Source organism: Globicephala melas, chromosome 20, assembly GCF_963455315.2.
Source record: "Globicephala melas chromosome 20, mGloMel1.2, whole genome shotgun sequence".
NCBI classification, from domain to species: domain Eukaryota; kingdom Metazoa; phylum Chordata; class Mammalia; order Artiodactyla; family Delphinidae; genus Globicephala; species Globicephala melas.
The window spans coordinates 3,730,401-3,748,427 of record NC_083333.1 but is presented as its reverse complement, the minus strand read 5'-3'; the positions used below and the strand labels follow the sequence as shown (position 1 = coordinate 3,748,427).

The 18,027-nt window shown below is 35.7% G+C and overlaps 1 protein-coding gene across 7 annotated transcripts in view; it reads left to right on the top strand.

Moving 5' to 3' along the window:
• Window positions 1-18,027, top strand: part of NF1 (neurofibromin 1) — a 250,416-nt gene that overhangs the window by 45,284 nt on the left and 187,105 nt on the right. For 6 of the 7 annotated variants that reach the window (XM_060290048.1, XM_060290047.2, XM_030862088.3 and 3 more), the window contains exons 2-4: window positions 10,485-10,628; window positions 12,381-12,464; window positions 16,299-16,489. In XM_060290048.1, the coding sequence (XP_060146031.1) occupies window positions 10,485-10,628; window positions 12,381-12,464; window positions 16,299-16,489 (419 nt within the window). Of the gene's footprint in view, window positions 1-10,484; window positions 10,629-10,755; window positions 10,772-12,380; window positions 12,465-16,298; window positions 16,490-18,027 lie in introns of those variants that run through there. The other variant, XM_060290049.1, reaches the window with a different exon arrangement.

Genomic DNA, 18,027 nt, shown 5'->3' with positions numbered 1-18,027 from the left:
TCTTTAGATGTTTGGTTGAATTCACTAGTGAAGTGATCAAGTACAGGATATTTCTTTTTTGGGAGATTTTTTGATTACTGATTCAATCTCCTTAGTAGTTATAGGTCTATTCAGGTTTTCTGTTTTTTTGTGATTTAGTCTTGGTAAGTTTTGTGTTTCTAGGAATTTTCCCATTTTATCTAAGTTTTCCAGTCTTTTTGGCATACAGTTGTTAATAGTACTTTCTTTAAATCCTTTTTAGTTCTGTAGAATTGATAGTAATGTCCCCACTTCCATTTCTGATTTTAGTGCTTTGAGTGTTTTCTCTTTTTTCTTGGTCCATTGAGCTAAAGGTTTGTCAATTTTGTTGATCTTTTTGAGGAACCAACTCTTGATTTCATTGATTTTCCTCTATTGTTTTACTATTTTGCTTACCTCTGCTCTCATCTTTATTTCTTTCCTTCTCCTAGATTTGGGTTTCCTTTGTTCTTCTTTTTGTAGTTCCTTAAGTTGTAAAGTTAGGTTGTTGAGTTGAAAGTTTCCTTGTTTTTTGTTTTTTTTAGTTCCCTTGTTTTTAATGTAAGCATTTATAGCTATAAATTTCCCCCTTAGTACTGCTTTCACTGCATCCCGTAAGCTTTGGTTTGTTGTGTTTTCATTAATCTCTAAGTATTTTCTAATGTCCCTTGTGAGTTCTTCTTTGAAACATTGGTTGTTTAAAAGTATAATGTTTAATTTCCACAGTTTTGTGAATTTTCCAGTTTTACTTTTGTTACTGATTTCTAACTTCATTCCATTGTGGTCAGAGAAGATACTTTGCATATCTATCCTTTAAAATCTATTGAGATGTTATTTGTGTCCTTACCTATGGTTTAACCTGTAAAATGTCCCATGTACACTTAAGATTGTATATTCTGTTGTTGGGTAGAGTGTTTTGTACATGTATATTAGGTCTAATTGTTTTATTGTGTTGAGTCCTCTATTTCCTGACTTATCTTCTGTCTGGTTGTTTTCTCTGTTATTGTGAGTGGAATGTTGAAGTCTCCAACTATTATTGTAGAACTCTCTGTTTCTCCCTTCAATTCTGTCAGTTTTTGCTTCGCGTGTTTTTTTTTTAATTGTGACTATGTCACATATGAAGTTTTTATAAAAAAATAATTAATTAATATTTGGCTGTGTTGGGTCTTTGTTGCTGCACACAGGCTTTTTCTAGTTGTGGTGAGTAGGGGCTACTCTTCGTTGTGGTGTGTGGGCTTCTCATTGCGGTGGCTTCTCTTGTTGCGGAGCACGGGCTCTACGCACACAGGCTTCAGTAGTTGTGGCATGTGGGCTTCAGTAGTAGTGGCTCGCAGGCGCTAGAGTGCAGTCTCAGTAGTTGTTGTGGCGCACGGGCTGATTTGCTCCGTGGCATGTGGGATCTTCCTAGACCAGGGCTCAAACCTGTGTCCCCCTGCATTAGCAAGCAGATTCTTAACCACTGTGCCACCAAGGAAGTCCCTGCTTCATGTATTTTGATGGTCTGTAATTAGCTGTGTAAATGTTTATAATCTATCTTCTTGCTGTATTGAACCTTGTATTAATTTATGATGTCCTCCTTTGTCTCATAACTTTTTGATTTAAAGTCTATTTTGTCTTATATTAGTATAGCCTACTCTCTTTTGATTACTGTTTGCATGGAATAATTTTTTCCATTCCTTCTTCTTTAACCTGCTTGTGTCTTTGGATGTCGAGTGAGTCTCCTGTAGGCAACTTATAGTTGGATCATTCTGCCAAATCTGTCTTTTGATTGGCGGGTTTAATCTAATTATATTTTAAGTAATTACTGATAAGAGGGGACTTACTGCTGTCATCATGCTATTTGTTTTCTATATGCCCTATAGCTTTTTTTGGTCCCTCATTTTCTACATTACTGTCTTCTTTTGTGTTTACTTTTTGTAGTGGAATGTTTAAATTCCTTTCTCATTTCCTTTTTGTATATTCTACAGCTATTTTCTTTGTGGTTACCAGAGGGATTACATTGAATGCCCTAATGTTATAACACTCTCACTTGAATTTATACTGCTTAATTCTGAGTTTTGACAAATACACACATTCATGTAATCCTCACCATGATCAAGATATAGGAAGTTTCATTACCCCCCAAATTCCCTTGTACCTCTTTGGCCAGGAAGGGAGGTGGTGGCAACTCCTGAGGGAACATCTGTTGTCTTGCAGGGGAGAGGCCTCTGAATTGTCTTCAGACAGGCGTGGGGAATGCTTGCTCTTAGTAACAGTAATGGGCCACTTCTGTAGACTTTGAGGGTTCAGGGCAATTTGGAGATAAAAGATTTTGGGGAGCACCAACCCAGATGTTTCCTTTACATGTGTCAGAGTCTTATTATTCTTTGCCAACCACAGCTCTCTCATCTTGGCGTAGCAGACCTGCCTTGTTTGGGAGTTTAACTTTTGGAACCTAGAAACTCTGATAATTCTGGTTCTTGTCCTTAGGTTTCTTTGCCTTCCTGCTGGAGGAGAGGAGAGCATCTTTGTGTGCTTCCAGAGAGGCCTTCTGGCTTTCATACTTAGCTTCTAATCGGCAGTCAGCTTTTTGTTCTCTTTTTTCGCAGAGCTCAAATAGTTTAGTAATATTCTTCAAATTCAGTTGTTTTTGAGGTTACTGTTTCTCCTTCATTGCCAGCTTTAAATTCACATCTTAGCACCTGCTCCATCTGCCCTGAGAGCCTAGTGCAGGATGTTCATTAAGGTGTTCCCTTGGGATGCACACCCGAGAGAAGGGAGGATTGCAGATGCAGAATTCATGGTACAGAGCAGGCCCAGAATCAGGTTTGGCCAACCCCTTTGGGGAGCTCTGGAGCTAGAATGGCCCTTTTGAGTTTCCCAGAATTGGGCTGAGGTGTTCCGGCCTTTATATTGCCATTATCAGTTGGTCATTGGATGTGGGCTGCCCAGGAAGGCTTTCACCTGGGCAGGATCATTCTCTTCAGATGAGGCGATCCCTGAGGGGCTGACTGACAGCACTCCAGCAGTTAAGTTCTTCCCTGAATGTGGAGCTGAGCAGTGCCTCAGCAGTGCCTACCAAAATTCCCCTGTATCCACTAGGAGTGGCCAGTTTGTTTTTTTAGTATCATTAACTCATGGATTTAAATATGTATTATTTAGAAAACTTGCCATTGACTTATAAGTATGGAAAGATGCACAAATGTATGTAAATATACAGCTCAGTGAGTGTTTGCCAAGTAAACACAGCAGTGTAACCAGTACAGAGATCAGGAAATAAAATAATGCTAGCAATCCAGGAGTTCCTCTTTCCCCTTCCTTTTCCTTCTGGTCATTACTTGCTCTTTCCAAGGGTCTCTGCTATCCTGACTTGAATTTAACATGTTTTTGAAATTTGTGTAACAATCATACAGTAAGGGATCTTTTGTTCTGACTTCTTTCACTCACTATTATATTTATGAAATAAAGTTTATAGCTGTAAGTCATTTATTCCCATTGCTGCAGAGTTTTTCTTTGTTTGAATATACCATTTTTAAAAACCATTTCTGCTGTTGATAGACATTTGGAGTGTTTCCAGTTTTTGGAAATTATGAAAGCACTGCTATAAACATAGCTGAACATATCTTTTGGTGAACATATGTACACATTTCTCTTGGGTATATACCTAGTGAAGTTGCTAAGTACAGTTGGCCCTCTGTATCCATGGGTTCCACACCTGTGGATTCAACCAATGCATATAAAAAATATTCGGAGAAAAAATATTCCAGAAAGGTCCAAAAAGCAAAATTTGAATTTGCCAAGCAACTGGCAACTATTTAAGTAGCATTTGCATTGTATTTAAAACTATTCATGGCATTTATATCCTATTAGGTATTGTAAGTAATCTAGAGATGATTTAAAGTACATGTAAGTATATGCGTAGGTTATGTGCAAATATTATGCCATTTTATATAAGGGACTTGAGTATCACAAATTTTGGTATCCTCTGGGCTCCTGGAACCAATGTCCTGCAGACTTGGAGGGATGACGGTATGTACATGTTCCATTTTAGCAGATAATGTCAGTCTTCCAAAGTAATTACTGATTTACACTCCTACTTGTAATGTACAAAAGTTCCATTTGCTGTGATTTGCCCCTGTTTATTTAGGATGTTACTCTCCAGGCTGTACAATTAAGAACTGGGTGCATTTACTAGGGTCCCTCTCTCTTTAGCAGGTTCTGTACTCTAATCTTTGTTTTCTGAGGCTGTGAGATTTTGAAATTCTGTTCTGCTTTTCAGAAGTTTTTGGCTTAGCTTTTTTACCATTTTCCACCCAATTATGCATTTGAGACTCCCTCATGTCTTCATTTGTGTCACTCCAGCTCTCAGTGACAACCAGAATCTCTGATGGTTCCTCTTTCCCTCAGCAGAGGTACTTTGCTTGGGAAAGGCATATTTCTGAGGCTTTTTTTTTGGGGGGGGAGCAGATTCTGCAAATGCCCCAGGGCGGGAGGAAACAGCTGCAGAAGATCACCTTGCTTCTCCATAGTTCACCCTTTTTCTGAAACTTAGCCTCTCTAGTCCTCATTCCTTCAGTAGCTCTCTAAAATCTTCAAACAGTTGATTTTTGTATTTTTTCTTTTTTGTGTGTGTGTGTGAGTTTGGGGGAGGGAGGTGTTGTTTTGCTGTGAATTACTCTACCTTGGAAGCAGAAGTATGGATTAAAACATATTTGAAAAAAAAACATATTTGATGTTTCAATAAATTAAAATTGTTGTCCTTAACAGTGTTCAAATTATTCCATTTTTGGTCAGTGGGAACCTCCTCAAAATTTATTCCTGAGTCTTTTTGACTCGACCCTTTGATAGCTTTCTTTGGCAGCTTTCTTGCTATCTGGTATGACAAAGTGTTCCAGGTTCATCATGTACCTTTTTGCCTCAGATGTGGAATCAGCCATTTTCTGAAGGGGTCCCAATTCCTTTTACCAGGAAATGGAATCTCAAGATCATTACTGCAGGGTTGGTCATTGTTTTAGGCATTTTCAGCAAACAAAGGGAGAAAAATATATTTTATTTTCTTCATACAAGATAAAACTACATTAAGAATTGATATAGATACTTCCAGTTCCAATTCAAGACTACAGGGTTTTTACTTTGCTGTACCTCTCCTGTTCTGAGAGTCGCAGTTTTTAATGACACCAGTAGTGACAGAATTAAAATATCACCGAATCACTCATTTCCATGATCCCACAATACATACAGGATCAAGATTTATCTTCATTTTTTTGTCCCTAGAGTATATTCCATTAGGAAGTCAACCTAATATGATTTAAAATAACTTAGAATAGTTCTTCTCTTTGTGACTATGCCATTAAAAATTTGGATACAAATTTCAGTTCATTTGTTTATTTTTGATTTCTATTTTATTTTTTAGAATTTTAATTTAATTTTATATTTACATAAATTACATAATTTCAAAATAAAATCTACAAAAACCAGGGAATATAGATTCTATCCTCAACACCTCTCCTTTATTTTCTTTCACTTCCTGAAGGTAACCACTTAAAAGTTTTTAAGTTTCATCCTTCTGCTTTTGTTTGTGTGAAGAGGTGTGTGTGTGTGTATTTATTTCTCCTCCTGCTTCTTAGATGGTAGCATACTGTATACTCTTTTCTTCACCCTGTTTTTTTAACTTAAAGATATATCCTGGAGACTGTTCCATAGTTTGATGAATTTGGACTCATTTCTGTCATATTTTTTATGTTACATTTATATTTATACAAGTCTTTTATTTTAAGTCATTTGTAATTGTGTGGTCTATGTTATTTGCTCTCCCAGCATATTTTTTGGTATTTCAGAAGGTTTGTGTATTAGGGTTCAGTCAGGGAAGCTGATTGGGTGATGTGGGAAGGGACTTATTATGGAAATTAGACCATATACAATTTTGAGAGGACTCGTGGGGTGAAGATCTAGAAGGGGGAATTGGAGGATCAGAGAAGGAGTCACTAGTCAGATCCTCTAAATTAGTGACAATGGGTAGACAAGTTGGAGCTTTTAGGGAAATCTGAGAAGCCAACTATGTCCAGCCACTAAAGTGCGACTGTGAAGGAGAAGCTTGAAGAGAGCCACGTGGGAAACCCTTGCTGTGTTTAGTTACCCCCTCTGTAGGTTTTCACCTAAGCATCTGGTGATGGGCTTGTGCCACTGCTCACCCAGCACAAACCAGCAGTTTGTATTTTTGTTCTGTTGGTTACTTTTATATTGATGTCTTTGTATAGTGCTCTAATTTCCTCCCTTTCTTGGGAGGGCAAGTTGTTATATAGTGGTTTTCTTCTGTAAGCAATATTGAAACAGCTAGTAAATTATTCTCATCTCGTCAGCTAGCATTTGGTTTAAAATAATACCCTTTTACTCTTAGTACCATAAGGTAATCAGGAAACATCCTACTTTTTGTATACTCTCACTACCCTCTCCCCATTTTTGATAATTGTACTGTATCTATACTGTCATTATACATAGCAATTATATAGTATGTTTTTTCTCTTACTCTCGTCATTTATTCTCAGTTCTTTTAATAAATGTGTATTTAATGGTCCTTCTTAATGTGGATGTGTCTCCTGTTATTTTGGTTGACTGAAGTATATTCTCTAGTAGATTCCTCAGGAAAGGCTTAAGGGAACAATATTTCCTGGGTTCTTACAGTTCAGAACAGTTTGATTGTCACCATTGTACTTGGGAGTCAGTTTGCCTGCATATAAAATCCTTGGTTTACTTTATCTTCTCTTGAGAATATTAAAATATTATTTCATTTTCTGTTAGCATATAGTATTGTCAAAGTTTGATGACAGTCTAATTTTTGTTCTTTGTGTAAGTGGCTTTCTCTTTCTGCCTGAATGTTCAAAGGATTTTTTTTTCTTTCTTGTTCACAGAAGGTCAATAGTTGTACTAAAATATGCCCTGGTATTGGTCATTCTGGGTCAGTTTTTCCAGGTATGTGGTATGCCCTTTAAATATATAGTTTCAAGTGTTTTTGAAAAATTTCAGCAACGTTTTCTTGAAGTCTAGTTTCTAATATTCATTCTACTCCATTGATTTGATTTCCTTCTTTGAGGACTCCTGTTATACATATGTTGGATCTTGTTTGCCTGTCTTCTCTGTCACTTTATTGCAAATCCCATCTCATTTTTCTTTTCTTTCTTTTTTTTTGATATTAGAATTTTCCTCCTATTTACCTTCTTTTTCTCTTAAAGCATTAGATATATATATATTTTAATAAATTTTAATTATGTATTTCTGGCTGCATTGGGTCTTCATTTCTGTGTGCGGGCTTTCTCTAGTTGCAGGCAGGCGGGGGCTATTCTTCACTGCGGTGCACGGGCTTCTCATTGTGGTGGCTTCTCTTGTTGTGGAGCATGGGTTCTAGGCGTGCAGGCTTCAGTAGTTGTGGCACGTGGGCTCAGTAGTTGTGGCTCGCGGGATCTAGAGCACAGGCTCAGTAGTTGTGGTGCACGGGCTTAGTTGCTCCGCGGCTTGAGGGATCTTCCCGGACCAGGGCTTGAACCCATGTCCCCTGCATTGGCAGGCGCATTCTTAGCCACTGTGCCACCAGGGAAGCCCTATATTTTGTTTTATTCACTCTTTAATATCTTCTGGTTAGTCTTCACTTCTGAAATGATTTTTCTTTTTTTTTCTAATTCTTTCCTGAGTTTTGTCAACTTATTTCTATTTGTAATTCTAATTTGTTATTTCATATCTTTAATCATTTAAAAAAATTTCTCTTGGCTCATTTTGAATTAATAATTTACAGTTTCATCTGTTGGTGATCATATCTTTTTGGTGTGTTTTCATTTTCTGTTGCAATGTTATTCTGTCTCTTATTCTTTTTTCTCAAAATAACTTCACATATGATTTGACTACAGTGTTTTCTGTTGCTCATTTTTATGTGAAATTAGTTTTCCTGAATTGGTAGGAGAGAAATGTGGGCCAGGATAATTTCTGTCTTCATGGCTCTGGAGCTCTTCTATTGCTTTCATGAAATTAAACAAATACGTCATCGCATTCTTTGTGAGCTCTCTTGGCTTCCTTCCTCTCTTCCACCTTTATCTGGATCTTTTTCTTTTGCCCTGTTGTTCTTGTTTCAGTCTGGAGTGAATCTCAGCAATTTCTTCTCAGCATGGGCTTCATCCTTGAAGGAAGTGTTTCTTTAGCTGGTTGGTTTAGAACTGTGCTGTCCAGTGGGTACAATGACTACTTAAATTTAAGTAAAATAAATTAAAAGAAAATTAAACATTTGATTCATCATTTGCATTAGCCACATAACAAGTGCTTAATAGCCATATATGGCTAGTGGCTACTGTAATGAGCATTGTTGATATAGTATAATATCCTAACCACAGAAAGTTCTATTAGACAGTGATGGTTTAAAGTGTGCTATCTTCTTTTCAGACTTTATTATAGACCTTTTGCACACATGTGCCAATTGCCATGTGTACAAAAACCCCTGTATTTTAGCTAAGCTTCTAAACTTGTCCTGCTGTACTTTTCACTGAGGATCTAATGCAGTTTGGGGATTTTCCTTGTCAGACCCATCAAACATTATGCTTCCCTCTGCTGTCTCTTGCACAGATGCTTATACCACACCAGTTTTGTAGCTGTAAGTGGTTTGTTTGTATTTGCTGCTTGTATTTTGGTTATTGTGGGGTGCCTTGTCCCCTAGTTTTGATGTAGATATATGGTCCATGGGTTTTGCGATTCTGGCTTCTTTGCTATTTTATGAGGGGGTGTATTAGTCAGGGTTCTCTAAAGAAACAGAACCAGTACAGGGGAGATAGAAGGGTCTGAGGGCCTGAGAACCAGGAACACTAAGGGCAGGAGATCAATGTCTCAGCTTAAGTAGTTAAGCAAAAGGGACCAATTCTTCCTCCTTCTGCCTTTTTTATTCTATTCAGGCCCTCAGTGGATTGGCTGATGCCCACCCACATTGGACGGGGTGCAAACTGCTTTACAGAGTCCACCTATTCAAATGCTAATTTCATCTGGAAACACCCTCAGAGACACACCCAGAAATAGTGTTCAGCCAAATATCTGTGTGCTCTATGATCCAGTCAAGTTGCCATGTAAAATGAACCCTCACAGAGGGGTTTGGGGAGGTTCACAAGCTACATTGCAGCCACTGCCATCTTTTCTCTCTGTCTCTCTTTTTAAGGATATTAACAATTCTTAATTTTCTTAATATCAAATGTAAAAGATCTTATGTGTATTTATTTGCATTTTTTAACAGTTTATTTTTTAGAGCAGTTTTAGGGTCACAGAAAAATTGAGTGGAAGGTAAAGAGTTTTCCCATATGCCCTGTGCCTCCACACATGCACAGACTCCTTTATTATCAGCATCTCCCACTAGAGTGGTACTTCGGTTACAGTTGATGAACCCACATTGACATGTCATAATCACCCAAAGTCCACAGTTTACATTACAGTTTCCTCTTGGTGCAGCCACTGCCATCTTCTACAGTCCTCTTTTTTCGGTCTTTCAGAATTTTTTCTCTCCATAATGTTGTAACATTATGTAATTCTGTAGCTTCTGTTCTGCCCTATCTTCTAAACCCTAAACATGCTTCCCCTCTTTTATTTAGTATTTCTTTACCATCAAATTAGTCACATTATTAACTGACTAAGCAAACTCGGGCATGCTGCTTGGTCTCTTTCCACCTTTTGTTGCACCATTTTAAAAATGAGGAAGCTGGACACAGGTTTGTTTCTTCACGGAGGAACCTCGTCAGTGTTCTGTATTAGTGTTAGCAGGATCTAATATTTAAACAGTAAAGATATTCGTGATGCTTTCAATACAGAATGCTGCTCTTAAACAGGGTAGAGATGAACTTCCTGGTAGTGCCACTTAGTTCATTCTCAGATAAATATAGGTAAATATAAATATAATATCTCCCTTAAAAGATATTTTTTTCCATGAGATTTATCTCTTTGTTGTTCTGTTACTCCCTCAGCTGTGTACCTGACGGTGATTATCTTACCTGAATCAGTCTTACTATGTATATTCCAGGCTATACAGTTTGTTTTCTTTTCTGCACAATCTGCTGTTATTTGCCATTATTGACTAGAGGTCTAAGGCATAGATTTTCTTGGTCTGTTGTTCTTTTAATGCTTGAGTTCAATATATAAAAGAAAAGATCGCATTTTATTGCAGACATATTTCTCTGAAATAATTTTTAGCTACAAGGAAGTAGCTCTATTTCTGTGAGTCATCATTCTGTCTTACATAGTGCTGGGTAAAGATTTAATTTGGTAGATAGAGATTTATGACTTCTAGAAAGAAAGCTGCAAAAATTGAAATTTCTAAAGAATTTTAGATTTGCTATAAATTCCTTTATGTATTGAAAATTGGAGCTTGAGATACAAATATAGGTAATTGTGGTTGATAAAATTTTCCTAATATCTCATGATTTTCAATGAGAAATAGAGTTCTCGGTAGTCATTTTAAAATGTAAGCTAACATTTTTTTTTTTTTTCCTCAGCTTCCAATAAAAACAGGACAGCAGAACACACATACCAAAGTCAGTACCGAACACAACAAGGAATGTCTTATCAATATTTCCAAATACAAGTTTTCTTTGGTTATAAGCGGCCTCACCACTATCTTAAAGAATGTTAACAATATGGTGAGTGTTTGCATTACTGTTTTACGGGAGAATTCGGTTTGTTTTTGATTTTAAACTTTGGAACAGCATATTTTGAAATATGTAAAGTCATTTTCTGTGGACCCTGGATATAAACATTCATCTTAATTTATGGATGAGCACAGGTAACCTTTTAACTTTCTTTTTAGATTTTAATTCTTTTTCTTAGATACTTGGCTTATTTGTGACCCTATATCTACTGATCCATTTTTCTGGAATTAGGATTTCATACAGATTTTGTCATATTTAAATTGACCATAGTAATCTATTAAAATCTTTTCCTTAGCTTCTCATTTGAATATTTACATATCAGATTGTCCCAGTCTTAAGTAGATGCTAAATAAAATATGACTTTGTAGTCCTAAAATGTGAGATTGCTTTTGTGAAGATGCTGTTTTATTTCCTTCGTCCTGTAACCTGTGAAAGATTCCATGGTAGAGAACCTGTGTTGAAAGTTTTCCTCAAATACTTCATCAAGTATTTCCACTGTCAAAAGCTCATAATTGCTTCTTATTTTCCTGTTTCATAAAATCTGTTTACATTCCCTAGACTTCAAGGTACTCCAACTATTTTCTCTCTGTACCTTTGAACATATTATTTCTCCTCTTGCTGTCTGGTGATTCTTTCCTCTGTGTCAGTTTCTATCTAAAATCTCCTTCATACTCAGTCCAGAACAACCGATCTGGATATTTCTTGATTAACTCCAAACTGCTCTGCTTGTTTTGAGCACTTATAACCACAATTTATACTGTTTGCACTGAGCAGTGAAACTGATTTCTGGTTGTAGATTGTGAAAATCAGTACCATTTTCATAGTCACATCATCTTTGGTGTGTTTTCTTTTGAAAAAGTTGATTGGAAGATACCCCAGGCTTACAAAATTGGTAAACTGGAGGACTGGGCAATCATATTTTCTCTTTATGGAAAAAAATTAAGATTTTCTGAAAAAAGGACCTTTTATAAATATGTAAAGTGACTTACAGAAATACATTTAAGATTTTATGGAACGCTTCTGTTGCATAGTGTGTGGGTCATACAGATAGGACTTTGCTTTTATAGATAAGTGGCCATGTTCTCATATTGAAAATGTTTTAGTATTTGGACCCTTCTTTTAAAAACAAAAACAGTATTGAGATATTGGCATTCATTTAGTGCTTATTGAGTAAACTGAATTGTGGGAACCATAGTCTGCTGTTAATAGTGTAGTATTTGATTTAAAGATAGTGAATGCTTAAAACTCGCTTTAATTGGTGTTACAGCATTTTGTTGCTGTAAGAGTTAGGCTTTGATTATTTTGTGGCATCAAAGTGTGGTTACATAAATGTTCAGTTCAAGATTCTGGTAAAGATCTATATGTGTACCTAAATCCTACATATTTTTTTCTATATTGTTCAAATCTAAATTTTACTTAAAAAATAACAGAACATGGGATTTTCCTAATGTTAGCATCTCTTTACTGCTGTTTGTTTCAAAGTGCATTTACTACATATTTTTTAAAGTATAACCCAGAGTATCTTTTACTGTGGCAGGCTGATGACAGATTGTTTGCCTGAGAATTTATTTTGTGTGAGCATTAGGAGAAAATCAGAAATAATAGATTTAAATATAGTATAATCTGGGAGATACAATGATTATTGATTTTCTTGATCCTTAGGCCCTCACTTTTCAGATGTGTGCTGATTTGTAGTGGAGAGTAATAACCAACTTTTAGTGTTCTGAATATCTTTTCTTTTAGAGAATATTTGGAGAAGCTGCTGAAAAAAATTTATATCTCTCTCAGTTGATTATATTGGATACACTGGAAAAATGTCTTGCTGGGGTGAGTAAATCTATTCTTGAATAGGCAGGTTTTGTGCATTCAGTTTTGAGAATGATCTGATGTCCTGAAGCATAGGTGTGGACAAGGAGAAGAGTCATGGACTTTTTGTCTAAGACATGAAAATGAATTTTGTTAACAGAGCTGACTGGGTAGCATAGAGAAATTTTCAAGAAAAAATTATATTCTCATCTTTTGTAAATTAAATAGATATTAAGATTACTTATAAAGTGTTAAGCTTGAGTCACATCTCTTCTCTCTCAGGTTTTCTAGAAAAAATTTTGTGGAAAAGTCACTATTTCATTTAACTGATTTCTCCAGTTGGTTAGGCCTGTGGCATTGCTTAGCTGTCAAAGAATGTGATGTTAAAGACCAAGAGAATCTTGTTTCCCCCTGTGTGAATCTGATTTTATATTTTACTTTTCAAATCTATGTAAAAGAGAACTTAAAAAATTAAAACTATTACTATTACTGTGATAGATTCTACCTTAAGAACACTTGTTATGTAAATATGAACATATAAAATAGATACGTGGAGGAGTAGTTGAGTACAAAACAGTTGTTTTTCATGTTTCCTCTAAATAGTTATCTCAGAGTTTTCAACCATGACTTACTTAGAAATTTTTCAAGAATATTTCTGGTTATTTATTTATTTGGCTGCGTCGGGTCTTAGTTGCAGCATGAGGAATCTTCGTTGCGGTATGCAGGATCTTTCGTTGTGGTGCGCGGGCTCTTCATTGCGGCGTGCGGCCTTCTCTAGTTGTTGCAGGCGGGTTTCTCTCTAGTTGTTGCACACAGGCTTCTCTCTAGTTGTGGTGCGTGGGCTCCAGTATGCGCGGTCTCAGTAGTTGCGGCGTGCAGGCTCAGTATTTGTGGTGCACGGGCTTAGTTGCCCCTCAGCACGTGGGATCTTAGTTCCCCGACCAGGGATTGAACCTGCGTCTCCTGCCTTGGAAGGTGGATTCTTAACCACTGGACCACCAGGGAAGTCCCCAAGAATGTTTCTGTTGTATAAAGCATAGTGCTTCTATACTTTAGTAGCTTTAATTCTTCCTGGAAAATGGTAGGAGTTTACATAAATATATAAATTTAATACCTCCATTTTAAAGATCTGTCTATTCAATATGTATTGGGGTTAACTTATTTCTTCTGAGATTATAATCTCTCTTCCTTTGACCCATCTTTTGCTTTTATTCAGAATTGCTTCTCTCTTCCACATATGTTATAATTGTTCTTTATAGTAAAACTAGATGGGAAGGGACTTCGACATATGAGGACTGATCAATTGAGAACAGAGAGAACAAAGTGTTTAAAGAAGGGGTAGCGTAGGGAGTTGGAAAAGGGGTAGGGTAGGGAATTGGAAAAAATAATTACATTCACACAATGATGTATCCTTAGGGAAGAGAAGTATAATATTTAAGACTATAGGCCACAAAACCTAAGCATAATGTTTTAAATTCTTTTATTGACCCTCGTCCACATTCCAAAATTGTGCGACAGTGCTTATAAGTTTTCTTCTTAAATTGAGGACAAGCTAGTTCTGTTTTAGCTTTGTGCTATGTATTAATCTGTGATGGGCTGTTCATTTGTAAAATAGAGTGAAAGAGCAAAAAAGCTGTTAAATAGGATGATGGAATTTTGAAGGTGGACAGTTTTTCAACTTCTCTTGAATCAATTCTTTGTAGTGGTCTTATTACTTTGATTGTAGATGCCAGTATATCAGTGACACCCATGTTTGAATGGGGGTAGGCTGGTTTATTGCCTCTTCAGTTCTACATCTTTTCTCCATTAACATTTATAATTGAGAGGTAGTGGTAAAGGTATTTTGGATAATGATCACTGATATCATTGACCCCTGTTTAATTTGATACTCTTTGGAGATAGCTTAATTGAATCCCTACTAAGTGGGCATGGTACAGCTTTTATAATACATAAAATATATATTAGCTTGCTCTGCTCTATTGAAAATGTATAAATTTTTAAATTAAATTTATAATTAAAAATAATACTATTCATATTATTGAACAGCTGTGTTTTTCTGGATTGCCTTCAATGACTTTATGGTTGTGTCCTGATTTTCCTTTTTACTTATTTATTTATTTTATTTTTTATTAAAAATTTTTTTTTTTTACAGTAGGTCCTTGTTGGTTATTGGTTTTCCTTTTTAGATCAAAGTAAGTTGAGACAGTTTAAGAACTGAGCCCTATAGTACATATTTATCATATTAGTAGTTGAACTAGCTAAATGAAAGTGAACAAATACTTATCAATATCATGATTAAAACCAAAATTTTATGAGTAAAATTTTGTAGAATTTGAGGAATCTTAAGTATTTTTGATCCTGTATATATGACCATTATTCAAAAGATTGAACACTTCTATAATTTTTATTTGTATATTAATTGGAGTTGGTTTCAACACCTGTATTGTCTGGTTAGCCTATAAATAAGAAAGAGCATTGTAACTCAAATTTTGCAGGTTTTTGTGATATCTGTTTATTTACTGTCCAAATATTTCAGTGTATTTGCATCTGAAAGCTTTTGGAATGCAATTACAGATTTGATCATAGCACACTTACAAAAATTTGTTCTTTGTCATTATGCTTGATATTATCAAAATTGTCCTTCATATAAGGATACTAAAGCCATTAGGCAAAATACTGATGTGGAACAGTCTATTTTCACCTAAGAGTAGCTTATCCATTGGCTGTTTTGTTAATTGTAGAGATTTATTTTACAAAGTAGAAACCTCAGTGTTAACACCAAAGTTATCAAACTTGGTGTCATTAACAGAGAGACCACCTGGCATTATGTACTTCTGATGTGATGTAATACAAACTGTAGTGAATTCTACCTAGTGTTTAACTTAAATCTAATCAGACTGTTATATTTAGATTCCAGCTTAACAGAAAATATAACAACTAGAAGAACAAGTTTCACCACTAAGACATAATCAGATCAATAATATACAACATTTTGTAAGGCAACTGGTCTATTTTCTTAAAAAAAGTCAGTGTTATGGAAAATAAAAATGATCTATATGGTGTGTGAGGGGAAAATAGTTTTAGGATAAAGAGACTAAAGGAATGTTACAATCATGTTGCAATCTGTGAACCTTTTTTGGATCCTGGTTGAATAAAACAAGAACAGCTATGAAAGACATTTACGGGGCAATTGGGGAAATTTGGATATGGTTTGGGTATTAGCTGATCTAAGGGAATTTTTTTTTTCTCCTTGGTGTGATGATTGCATTGAAGTTATATTGGAGAATTTTCTTATATTTTAGAGATGCCGAAGTAAGTTAGTAGTGAAGTAATGATGTTTGTAATTTACTTTGAAATGGTTAAACCAAAACAAAATTATTTGTAATAAGTAATATCTGTTTTGGTCAGTCTGCCCAAAGGTAGATGTGATTGCTCACCCAGGAATTAATTTGGATGTTGAGACAGATGACACAGTGCACTCACCAGTGAATATGCGTAAAGTTTATTTAGGACTCACAATAAGCTAGGGATTCCCAGGAAGGGAAGGGCTTATGTAGGGATTTGATGAACAGGGGAAAAAGCAGAAATTGGGGTGCTGAGGAGGATGGATGGGGGTACCTGGACTTTTCTTGTGATTAAGAAGTGAAAGATGGAACCACCCTCTTTATTAAACTAATGGTAGATAGATAAAGCAAACATGATGAAATATTAACAATTGTGGAATCTAGGTGATGAGTATATGGGTGTTCGTTATTCTGTTTCATCGCTTATGTATGTTTGAAATTTTCCATAATAGAAAATATTTACACGTAAGTTTAAGAAAGTTTTAGAATTATGTGATTATTTCTATTTTAGCAACCAAAGGACACGATGAGGTTAGATGAAACGATGCTGGTCAAACAGTTGCTGCCAGAAATCTGCCATTTTCTTCACACTTGTCGTGAGGGAAACCAACATGCAGCTGAACTTCGGAATTCTGCCTCTGGGGTTTTATTTTCTCTCAGCTGTAACAACTTCAATGCAGTCTTTAGTCGAATTTCTACCAGGTTAGTGTGTAAATTTACATAGGAATGTTGTAAGTAATATAAAATTCGTCTACGTAAAAGTAAAAAGTTGACAGAAATGAGTTTAACCTGGGCTTCTGTTGAAATTTTTTACATTGATTTCTTTGAAATTTTTATTTTGTAATGTTGTGTTATTGGTGGGTACAGTTAAATGTGAGTACTATGATAAACTTGAAAGTCTAAATTTTAGGAAAAAAATGTCACCCATGACCAGGCTTTTTTTTTTTTTTTTTTTTTAATACTATTGATAGATATAAATTTTGGGTTTGGCTTTTTAACGTATTATTCCTTGTAATGAAATTAGTCAATCAGAATAATTGGTGAGTAGTCAGAATTCTAATGATCTTAACGCTCTGATCCTTATCACAAGCTCCTAAGTTATCAAAAAACAAAGCAAAACAAAAAAACCAAACCAGCAATGTGGAAGCACAAGGAAATGAGTAATTCTAGAAAGTGAACTGTATTTTAAGTGTATGAACTGTGAAATCTCCCATTTGTTGAGCATTTACAGCATGTGCTATGCTGTTTGATGTTCACAGTATCCCTGAAATGTAGGTGACACCCCATTTTATAGGTAAGCAAACTAATACTAAAGAAGTTATCAAGGTGCTGTGCCAAGTACCAGAGGACCCCAAACTTCGAAGTCGGGCTGGCTTCAGAGTCTGTCTGTTTTATTGTGCCTGGCTGCTTCCTGGTACTGCTGTGTTAGCTGCATTTTGATGAAATCCTTTTTATAATATCCACTGCTGTGCTTTAAAATTGCATGATAAGTATAATTTAAGCTTTTATTGATGCTTAGAAATCATCATGTGAGCATTCATTGTGATAATGCTAGAGATGGAGAAATGGATATAGAACTGTAGCTGATGGTAGCAGGTAGCTCTGGATCTTAATTTCATGCAGACGATTTGCCTTTCTCATGCAAGTAGAGTCAAATGGGTCCCTAATTAAGACCAAGTAGGAAGTATAACGTAAATCACCTAGTGATTCGGTGGATCAAAGACTAACGCAGAATGCTTAATGGCACCTGCATCTTTGGTTTGTCTGTGTTGTGTGAGGAGTGGACGTCCATTAGCTTAGTTCATTCTTATGTTGTTTTCCAACAGATGTGAATGAGAACATACATCATAGTTTGAGAATTTGTGCTGTGGTTTTTAGGCGGAATTGGCTAACTTCAAAATCCTGCAGTCTTTTTAATAAAAAATGGCATTTCTTTGATGGTGATGCTGGGCAACAGTATTCTTCCAACCTCTCATCAGAATTGTGGTGCAAAGAAAATTAAAATTTTATCTAATGTTATAATATGACTGCTAATGTAGGGTAATGGTTATACAATAGAAAAATGTCTTCATGAAATCTCTTGAGTGTTAACATCTCATATTCTGAATAAATAGTACACTGGTTGAAGCAGCAAGGTAGCAAACACCTAGGTAATAGGATGCATTAAAGTGATAAAAAACCAAACCAAACCCTTTCTTTGTTTAGGTGACTACTAGACCAGTCTTACTGTTTGAAATAAT